We start from the raw sequence: 11,363 nt of genomic DNA on the forward strand, positions 1-11,363 counted from the left end.
ATAGCAGGATGGTCTAACAGGAAGCCGGATCAGATAGCAGAGTACACAGATCAGATCAGGTTAAGGCACACGGAACGCTGTAGAGCAGACAGCGGGGATTGAGTGTGACAGGCCGGTTTAAATAGCCCGCCTGGCACTAGCGGGAGTGTGCGCGTGCGTGCCCGTGCGTGACAGCACCCGCGAACACGCACGCGTGCCCGTGCGTGACAGCACCCGCGAACACGCGCGCATGTGCAGTGGAACCCGTGGCCGTGTCCCCGTGCGTCTGGATCGCCGATTACTGGCAGGATCTTCATGACAATATAGGGCCTGGGGGCCCCACACCTTTCCTTTTTTAATTTGGGTGCGGGGTTCCCCTTAATATCCATACAAGACCCAAAGGGCCTGGTAATGGACTTGGGGGTACCCATGCCGTTTGTCTCACTGATTTTCATCCATATTGCCAGGACACGACATTACATTAAAGCTGCAGGCAGTTTTAAATGACTTTTTTTCCTTTAAAAATTTCATTTTGTGCAGGGACTGTTCTAAGCACGGGAAACATGCGCTACTTTACAGGCATACTATAGACACCCCCCAGGTACGATATTTAAAGGAATATTTCACTTTTTTTTTTTTTTTACTTTAAGCATCATTAAAATCACTGCTCCCGAAAAAATGGCCGTTTTAAAAAGTTTTTTTTGCATTGATACATGTCCCCTGGGGCAGGACCCGGGTCCCCAAACCGTTTTTAGGACAATACCATGAAAACTAGCCTTTAAAATGAGCACTTTTGATTTCGAACGTTCGAGTCCCATAGACGTCAATGGGGTTCTAACGTTTGTGCGAATTTTTGGTCCATTCGCAGGTTCTGGTGCGAACCGAACTGGGGGGTGTTCAGCTCATCCCTAGTGGCAGACAGGAGGAGGTGAGGGTAAGTGTCAGCCAGGAGGTGGGGGTAAGTGTCAGCCAGGAGGTGTGGGGTAAGTGTCAGCCAGGAGGTGGCCAGGCCCAGTAGCCTCACCCAATCCCAGGTGCCTCCCTTCCGCCTTACAACAAAAAGGGCCAGGAAGGGGAGTAACATCAAGGAGGCAGCACTGGGCCTCATTAAGAAGGCTAATGCAGTCCTGAAAAGACCCCCCGACGCTGAAGAGGCCTATGGCTGCTATGTAGCTGCAAAATTGCAGCAAATAGAGGAGGGACAATGCCTCATCTGTGAGAAGATTATTTTTCAGGCCCTTCATAAGGGGTTGAGGGGACAAAAGACTGATAACCTACGCTTATGTGCGCTCGCCCATCCTCCTCCTCCTCCTGCCACAAGTCCATCTCCAGAGCCACAGCCTCCAAGGAAGGCTGCAGGGAAGCGTGGAAGGAAGGCTGCAAGGAAGACATGAAAGTGATGGCCTAGGTTCAGTCTGGTCTGACAGAAGACACAGGCTGTTGTAGTACCACAGCCTGGGGACATATATGTCATCTGCTGCTGTTCCTGATCTCTGGGAGTCCTGGACCAGATTGTGCTCCCTATTATATGGACTTCTCAGGCTACCAATTTTTATTCACAAAGAGTTGATGTGTGCCCTGGGGTACAAAGGCTTTCCAAACTCAAGCAGTTTCTCCAGCGTTGCCTTCCTCTTTATTTTGTTATGAGCCAGATTTCTTTATAAGAAAATATTTGCCTATGTGTTTTTCTTCAAACAGAACTGTTTGTTTGTGAGTAGGCAGGTACATTTCCAAAATACAATGTCAAATTAACAAGAGACACCAACCAACCTCCTTGAGCTTTAAAAATACAAGATAATAATGTTGTGGAAATCTAAAAAAAAAAAAAAAAAATATGGAGATCACTAAAAATAATTTAAAAAGTATCAAAAAAACAGGAGATCTTGATTAAAAAAAAAAAAAAAAGATGACTATAAAAAATAATTCTAAACATTATTATGGAGATCTGGCTTTAAAAACAAAAAAGATTATTCAGGAGAGCACGAGAAATAATAAAGAAATCAGTTTGTCAGAACTCTGTGTAAATATCAGCAGGAAAAGAAATTCATTATTCTAGCATTATAAAGAACAAAGTAATGCGCTGCATTAAAAGATCCATTAATTTGCAGCGTGACTAATGTGCTATCTCCATTACGAACGTCATTTACCAGACCGATCGCTTCCGTCACTTACTTAAATCTGAGCATGCATGGTTTTTTTGCCATATACAGACGAACGGCATTTCCGATAGAAACTTTTTCTGTCTGAAAAATAGAGAACCTGCTCTCAATCTTTTGCTGGTGGAAATGCCGCCAGCAAAAGTCCGATGGAGCATACACACAGTCGCAATTTCCGACCAAAAGCTCACATCGGACTTTTGCTGGCATAATTTCTGATCGTGTGTACAAGGCATTAGGCTTTTTGGTACACACCCATGTCTTGCCAAACTGCCGCTACTATTTTCCTTCAAGCGTGTTTCAGGGTGTTCTTGTACTTATACACCTCCTAGCCTCCGAACCTATTTCGCCTTTTGTTATTTTGTTCAATATGCTCTGGTATTTGCCTACCCTTCTTTGCCTGTTAGGAAGATAGCCCTCCTACACTATTCTCTTCTTGATTTTGTATGGTCAATTTCATGCTCCAGTTCTCTAAGTTATAATTTGTCATGTTTATGTACAGTATCTTTCAGACTATTGTCTGTACATTTCCTTTTTGTCAATAAAATTTTTGAACAAGAAATTTGTTTTATATGGATTTTTCAGTGCATAAAATTTGATTGTTTTGGTGTTTTATAAAAACATTCTTTTTAGCACCTTGAAAGTCCAATTAGGTGTCCTCAACTTTATGAATATATTAAATGTGCTCTGACCATGTATCAGCCCTTAGTCTGTTACTGTAGTTTCACACCCAAACACTTTGTAATGCACTGCAAGGGCTTTTGAACTTAGGGCAGCTGGCTTAAAATTACTAATAATGGGGGAATTGTTATGTGCTAGCCCACTCACTATAAAGGGGGCTTATTTGTCTATTTATTTTATTTTGTAGTTAGTTTAAGGTCTAATGTTTCAGTCACAGTCTGAAATTAAAGCCATTTATTACATAATGTGTTTTTGGATTGTGAAAAATAGAAGGAACACCCTTGAAAAAAGAGGTAAGTCATACATCCACCGTCCACGCAGTTTGCATCATTACATAAACATACACTTTTAAAACTACTATTTTTCAAAACACAAAAAATACATACATACATTCTAGTTTGTCGTAAATAAATATTTATTTTGCCTTAATAAATAAATACAAATAAATGATACATTTAAATTATTAAATAACTTAAAAAACATTGGCAACTATAAATCATGCAATGATTCAGTGACTAATTTAGAAAAATAAATATGTGCAAGAGAAAATACAAAATATAAACTTTTTTTTTTTTTTTTTTTTAGATATCAACTCAAAAAAAACCTCAACTGAAAAAAATTGTCAATCATAAATTACGATTCAGTGACTAAATTAGCTAAATAAATAGACATAAGAGAAAAAAACATTTTTTTTAGTTATCAACTCAAATAGTGCTTTTCCATCCAGTGAAACAGTATGTTCAGTTCACCAATAGCTTTAATAGCAGCTGCTTTCATTTCCATCTAAAGAAAAAACAAATAAAGTTGTACTTGTTTTGACTGAGAAAAGACACACACCCATCAAGTTCATCTTTTCAAAAATCCAACATTTTTGGTCCAAAGTTAGTAAAATGAGATGTGACACTTAGGGAATTAATATATTACGGGAGCCATGGTGAAAGGGCCACTGCCTGTATTATGTTTGTGTGGTGGTGGTGGTGTTGCGTGATTGACTGAATCAGGATACTGACAGGTACAGCAGAGCTGTTGTTAAAGATAGTCATGCAATCCAGAACATTAGTTCTCATCACTTACAGTTCATTTGCAGGTATGTGCTGGTGTAGAGGTCTCAACACCAATTACAGATGTAAGGACTTTTGCTCCCCCCATCTACGTTCTTTCACTAACAATCATATTTCTTCTGAACAACAGCCTCCTCTCTAACTTAACTGGTACTATGACGGATGGTACTGCTGATATTATTCTGATATTCTGCCTGGCTGTGTCTGTCTTCAGTACTTTCTGAGTCTCTGGTCCCGAATAAGCCTGCCAGCAGCAAAATCAGAGTGAAATCAGAAGCACACTTAACTGCTTCTCGTCTGCCCATAGTACATAAACGGCCAGATGGGAGAAAGGCAAGTGCGGTGTACGAGCACTTGAACAGTAGTAAACAATGATGTAATTGTTTACTACTGTGTGAGCTCTTTGAATGGTCACAGAGATCACATGGTACCAGGGCCAAGTTGGGAAAATAAATATATACAGTATCTCACAAAAGTGAGTACACCCCTCACATTTTTGTAAATATCTTATTCTATCTTTTCATGTGACAACACTGAAGAAATTACACTTTGCTATAATGTAAAGTAGTAAATGTACAGCTTGTAAAAAAGTGTAAATTTGCTGTCCCCTCAAAATAACTCAACACACAGCCATTAATGTCCAAACTGCTGGCAACAAAAGTGAGTATACCCCTGAAAGTGAAAATGTCCAAATTGGGCGCAAAGTCTCAATATTTTGTGTGGCCACCATTATTGTCCAGCACTGCCTTAACCCTCTTAGGCATGGAGTTCACCAGAGCTTCACAGGTTGCAACTGGAGTCCTCTTCAACTCCTCTATAAAAACATCATGGAGCTGGTGGATGTTAGAGACTTTGCGCTCCTCCACCTTCCTTTTGAAGATGCCCTACAGATGCTCGATAGGGTTTAGGTCTGGAGACATGCTTGGCCAGTCCATCACCTTTACATTCAGCTTCTTTAGCAAGGCAGTGGTCGTCTTGGAGGTGTGTTTGGGGTCATTATCCTGTTGGAATACTGCCCTGCGTCCCAGTCTCCGAAGGGAAGGGATCATGCTCTGCTTCAGTGTGTCACAGTACATGTTGGCATTCATGGTTCCCTCAATGTACTGTAGCTCCCCAGTTCCGGCAGCACTCATGCAGCCCCAGACCATGACACTCCCACCACCATGCTTGACTGTAGGCAAGACACACTTGTCTTTGTACTCCTCACCTGGTTGCCGCCACACACGCTTGACACCATCTGAACCAAATAAGTTTATCTTGGTCTCATCATACCACAGGACATAGTTCCAGTAATCCAAGTCCTTAGTCTGCTTGTCTTCAGCAAACTGCAGGCTTTCTTATGCATCATCTTTAGAACAGGCTTCCTTCTGGGACGACAGCCATGCAGACCAATTTGATGCAGTGTGTGGCGTATGGTCTGAGCACTGACAGGCTGACCCCCCACCCCTTCAACCTCTGCAGCACTCATACATCTATTTCACAAAGACAACCTCTGGATATGATGCTGAGCACGAGCACTCAACTTCTTTGGTCGATCATGGCGAGGCCTGTTCTGAGTGGAACCTGTCCTGTTAAACCACTGTATGGTCTTGGCCACCATTCTGCAGCTCAGTTTCATGGTCTTGGCAATCTTCTTATAGCCTAGGCCATCTTTATGTAGAGCAACAATTCTTTTTTATAGATCCTCATAGAGTTCTTTGCCATGAGGTGCCAATGCTTAACTTCCAGTGACCAGTATGAGAGAGTGGGAGCGATAACGCCAAATTTAACACACCTGCTCCCCATTCACACCTGATACCTTGTAACACTAACGAGTCACATGACACCAGGGAGGGAAAATGGCTTAATGGGCCCAATTTGAAAATTTTTACTTAGGGGTGTTCTCACTTTTGTTGCCAGAGGTTTAGACATTAATGGTTGTGTGTTGAGTTATTTTGAAGGGACAGCACATAAAAACCCAATAAAATACATTTACGTTTTTGGTTGTAACATGACAAAATGTGGAAAATGTTGAGGGGTGTGATGTCTTTTTCAAGTTACTGTATACCTTGATTTGGTTATTTTTACCAAAGAGTTTTTATAACAGGAACTAAGAACTTTTTTTTTTTTCAAACTTTTCAGCCCAGTGGTGATTAACCTCTCTGGCAGTATGATTATTTCAGATTTTTGATGCTGAAAGCGGTACCATTATTTTGCATGGAAATTTGGCGTTTTATATTGTAGGCCTGTATTTCTTAGGAATAACTCACTTAAATCTGTCCAAACATGAGTCTAATAGACATCCCGGGTATGATAAAGTTTGAAAAACAAAATCATAAATTATAATATAATAAATAACTATAAATAATTATAAGAAATAATAATATAATAATAATAAAAAATATTCAATAATGTAATCAAATCAAAAACACTGAAATTTGCTCAGTTGCAAGAATTGTCGCTGTCATTACTTTCAGTGTTTGATCACGAATTTCCCCACAAACCACTATCGCTCAATTCTGCAAGTGATTCTAATTTATTATCGCTGTTCTCTAGCTGGTCTAAAAGCACTTTTGATGTAAACGGACATTTTTTGGTTGCTATGGACAATTTCCACCTTCCTGGAAGAAAGAATAGTGTTTATAATATAAAACTGCATGCAGGGCACTGGACAAACCACTAGGGACAAAGGGGATGTGTAATTATTTGATACAGTACTGTAATCTGTAAGATTACAGTATACTGTATCTACACTGTGTTTTTTTTTACTTTTTGAATTTGACGCCGAACTCCGTCCCTGTGCGTCGCAGGGAAAGGAGCTCGGCACTGTGAATCGAGCGAGACACAAGACACGGCGGCTCGCAGATCACTGCGGGAAGACATCGCAGGATCCAGGGGACAAGGTAAGAAAGCTCTTCCTGGATCCTGCAATGCGATCCTGAGTCTGGCTCGGGGTTACCGCTTTTGGTACTGAAATCTCACCCCGAGCCAGACTCGGGAATACCGCCAGGGGGGTTAAATACCACCAAAAGAAAGCTCTATCTGTCATTCAATGTATGACAGTGCTGAAAGCTGAAAATTGGCCTGGACTGGAAGGGGATTGAACTTGAGGTGGTTAATCTATTTCAGTGACTCAAATTATACTCATGACATTGGATTTAAGTGAGATCTAATGACAACCAGGGACCAGCATTTTCAGAAGCAGCAGTTACAAATGAGATAATCCATAATTCATCATTTAAATTTTTCTTTAACCTTAACACTTAACCCCATAAAATACACCACACTTAACTTTCTCCAACAAAAGTTAACACAACTTTCCACCCCAAACACCTAAACCTAGCTTTTATTTTAGCATTTAACCTTAACCATTCAGCCTAGCACTGAACTAAATTAAACCCTAAACCAAGTCCTAAATACTCAGGTTATCCCACGCTATGAGCATCTGCAGCAAATTCTTACTTACTGTTGCCAGTTCTGTGCCAGAAAGACACAATCACTGAGCTGGCAGTGGCCAAAGCTGGTAATCTTAAAGTGTAGAAAAAAATTTGGTTGGTGGAATTTTGGCCTACATTTTTGTATAGCAATAGCGCTGAATTTTTATATTGTGGCCCAAGCTATTTTTCTGCACTTAAATTTTTTGCATCTGTGTTTTAACCATTTATATATTTTTCATCAGATATAACTTAATACCTTAAAGTAGTCATCCTTGAACTTCTTCATAACAGCATGGGACTTAGCACCACAGGGGCATCTTAAGGTAGTGTGCTGTTAAGAAAACGTTTTAGCTAATTAAAATGCATCAATTCTGGAAATGACCAGACAGATTAATAATGACCTTTAGTGGTGTAAAGCAGTATTAAACTCAAAACCCAAAATGTAATATATTGTCCATTCATTAGATGTGGTGGTTGCATTAGTTTCTTTTTAGGCTTTTTTTCATCTTTTCACCTGGTGATCTGGCCAGTAACACAACTCCTGTGTGCCCCCAGTATGGATGAAGGAGCACAGGGGGTACCTTTGGACAGTCCATTGTCACTCTGGGGGTAGGGGGGTGTTAGATGTACTAGCAGATTTAAATACACTAGCAAGTTGAAGCCAAAGTTTAGTTACGCCAACAATTGTTTTTCCTTTTGCAATAAAAGTTTTACTGATCATTGTAAGTACCCCTTTCAATGGTAAATGGTTTGTCTCATGCCTGCAAACTGCTACCGTGCAAGAGAGCTTATTCTGTTGAAAAACAACAGACTTACTGGCCAGATCACCATGTATAAATAAAGAAGCCTGAAAAAAGAGCTAATGCAGCCATCATGTCTACGAATTGGTAAACTTCATTGTAATAAACAGTTGCTTTTGTATTTAATACTGCTTTGATGTCTAAGGTGTAATAATACTTACACATTCTTTCAGTGATTTATTTACACCTAATATGGAATTGGCCAAGTGAGTAACATCTTGATGTTGCTGGAATAAAGCAGATTCTAATTCTGGAAATATATTGGAGATATAGAAATTTCCTAATCTGAGCAGAAAGCAGCATCTTTCAGATGGCTAAATTAGGAGACAAAATCCACAAAGACAAATAACTCATAAGTATCATTCTTGAATGTATAATGTTAAACACACAAAATATATTATAAACTTACCTGTATATGTTTTAGTTCATTTGACTTTAGTAGGCTGACATCTGTAATTAGGTCTTTGTTATGCTGCAAAATCAAATTGTCATACACAAATGTTATTATTATTATTATTATTTCTTTGCCAGTGAAGTTTTATTTGCCATAGAGGGCCCAAATGGCTATAAGAAACCTGACCAAAGTTCTCTATTCCAAAACTGGAGAAGAAAGTTATTGCTTTAAGTACACAAACTTATTTTAGTAAAGCATCACGCATATTCCTGCTTCAGCTTTGTGCTCAGTTTGTGTAATAAAAAATAAAAATAGTGTTCCAAATACTGTATTTCCAGAAACTTACATTTATGCCAGTTTAACACCATATTGCTGTATTAAAGGTTTTCTATGTTTGGGCTCCGCAGTAGCTAGGCAATTCTGGCTGTTTGCACTCATAGCCTGTCCACACTTGTGCGAACACAGACATCACATGTGATTTGCACCCGCACTGCGGTGACGATCGCATGTGATGTCTGTGCAATGCGAGTTCAGCCATACAGTTGTATGGCTGAACTCGCATTGAATTTGCAGGAAGATAATGCAGGGACTTTTTTTCCCCACACTGGAATCGAATCGCATGGGTGTTCGCACTGCAATCTGTGAACCGATCTGGGGGTGTCATTAACATTGTATTGACACCCGCAGCGGTTCGCAGAGGGCAGTGTTAATTGCCAGCGGGAGAGATGCGATGTGGGAACCGGCACTGGAATCGCGATAGTTCCCACATCGCTACAGTGTGAACCTAGGCTAAAAGTGTATGTGAACACCAACAGTAAACTTCTTTTAATTTCAGTACACCCTTTTGGTCTGCTAATTATAATATCAAAAGCATTTTGTTATATCTGTTAAATAAATGCAAAAAATACCCTTCCAGAAATCCAGTCATGTCCTGAGTCATGTGTACTCCGCAGTGTTATCCTAACCTTTATTAGTCATATCTAAGTTCTTCTTTGTGAACTATAGACTACCTATCTCTGTGTTATGGGGATGAAAGGAGAAAGGTGTTCTGTATTTCTAACACACTTCCTGTCCTAGCATGATACAGTGAGTGAGTGAGCATTGTCACCTTGCCAGGATGACCATGTGAAAACAAAGGAAATAATCTTGAAAAAAAAAGAAAACTAATGCAACCACCACATCTAAGGACTGGTAATCTGCAATACAGTATATACTTTTTTAATCTAAGGACTGGTAATCTGCAATACCGTATATACTTTTTTTTTGTTTTTTGTATTTTAATTCACTGTATTCACTGATTTGGATGGAATGGTTTCTGAGGCTTTTTAAAAGAAAATAATTTTTTACAAATATCTAATCCAAACGTGTACTGGGTATGTATGCTTTATCATTTTGAGGCTTGTGGACAATGCTCAAGTCTTATGTGAAGCATGTTACTATGAACATTATAAGCTGCTGGCTACAACAACTGAAACATATGTTATGTTTATAACCTCCTAACTACTTAAAGAATGAGCACTCCTATCCTCCTAAATGTTCTAGGATATATTATTACAATAGGCAGAGAGTTTTGTTTGAAGAAAATTTTTTGCAACTGGCAAAAGTATTACAACTAAATAAGAGAGAAAAAAACCCCATCATAATGAATGCAGACATTGTAGTTGAGTGCTATAATCTAGAATGTTATAGATTTGCTTTTAAGTAGTCGAGTAAACTAAGCCAGTAGCTTAGAATTAATGCAAAAATATAATTTAATTGTCTATTCTAATGAAAAATGATGGCCAATGTACAAAAAACATAACGAAGCAAGTACACAGACAAAGTAACCATACCTATTTACACTTACCAACATTTCTTTGAGTGTCCCAAAATATCTTTCAAATTCTCTGATATCAGCAGTAACAGAACAATAAAAATTTTTTGCATTCAACGATGGCATTCTTAGGAGAAAGACCACAATAAAAAGATGAAGGAGGCCAATAGATAATGATTCCATATCAATGTGGAAAAATGAACGTTACCTGGAACAGTGCATACATAATTATTTGTAATTTGTACGTATGCTTGCAAGAGACTAGTTGTAAAATAAATGTTGGATCAAAATGGTAGAAAACAAAATCAAAGCAAAAAAATACACATAAAATAACATCAGTGAAATAACTGAATATTATATAGTATTGTTATATGGAATAAAGTAGTAGTAGTAGTGTTTGCTGCAATGTTTCATTTGCTTGTAAAGCTAAGAGAAAAGTTAAATATAGCTGATTCAATGCAGAAAACCAATGCTGAGCACCTTACCTAAGCTTAGTTTCTACAAGTAAAAATGTTGGGAATAGTGGTTATAAGTGTAGGTTGTATTTCTCTCTTATATACTAAGGTACACTTCCTCAATTTTCAAGGTATGAATTTGTAGCACCTGTATGTGTTTCTGCAGATTTGGAAAAAATTCCCATTCTTGACTTACGGTACGTCCTTCATCAAGTCTTATAATAACATGTAAAATCTAGAAACCAGAAGAATTGTTTTGGTAGTAATCATGACACATGAAAATTTCCAGGAAAATGAACACACTTTTAAAATAATTTTACAATCTATGTATATTATTTTAATATTTCAAAGAGCATGTGAGAAATAATTAAAGTGGTTGTAAAAGCTAAAGGTTTCTTTGCATTAAATAAGTTCACCTTTGTAACATGTTACACCTGTGTTTAGTGTGTAACATTTTACAGTACGGCACCTGACTGCACTCCCCTCACCCCCTAATGTAACAGCAGGTGGGAGATCTTCTCCCTGCACCAGCTGTCACAATTTAAATACAGTGTGGCTGTGCGTGCTCCACACAGCCACATCATGAACTACAATTACTAATTGAAAAA

General features: G+C 38.8%; 1 protein-coding gene across 1 annotated transcript; it reads right to left on the bottom strand.

The window, feature by feature from the left end:
* Positions 1-3,515: 3,515 nt before the first annotated feature.
* LOC141129994 (interleukin-20-like) lies at positions 3,516-10,502 on the bottom strand. The gene is made up of 5 exons (XM_073617993.1): positions 10,334-10,502; positions 8,503-8,565; positions 8,255-8,407; positions 7,550-7,624; positions 3,516-3,599 (listed from the first exon to the last, which is right to left on the bottom strand). Exons 1-5 carry the CDS (start codon positions 10,481-10,483, stop codon positions 3,516-3,518), a joined length of 525 nt encoding a protein of 174 aa, XP_073474094.1. The 5' UTR covers positions 10,484-10,502.
* Positions 10,503-11,363: the final 861 nt, after the last annotated feature.

The sequence above is a fragment of the Aquarana catesbeiana genome, linkage group LG02 (assembly GCF_042186555.1).
Source record: "Aquarana catesbeiana isolate 2022-GZ linkage group LG02, ASM4218655v1, whole genome shotgun sequence".
NCBI lineage: Eukaryota > Metazoa > Chordata > Amphibia > Anura > Ranidae > Aquarana > Aquarana catesbeiana.

Coding starts and splice junctions, on each gene's coding strand:
- LOC141129994 (XM_073617993.1), bottom strand. CDS start 10,483: ATGGAATCATTATCTATTGGCCTCCTTCATCTTTTTATTGTGGTCTTT. Junction 8,566..10,333: donor GGACACTCAAAGAAATGTTG/GTAAGTGTAAAT, acceptor TTGATTTTGCAG/CATAACAAAGACCTAATTAC. Junction 7,625..8,254: donor ATAAATCACTGAAAGAATGT/GTAAGTATTATT, acceptor TTTTCTTAACAG/CACACTACCTTAAGATGCCC.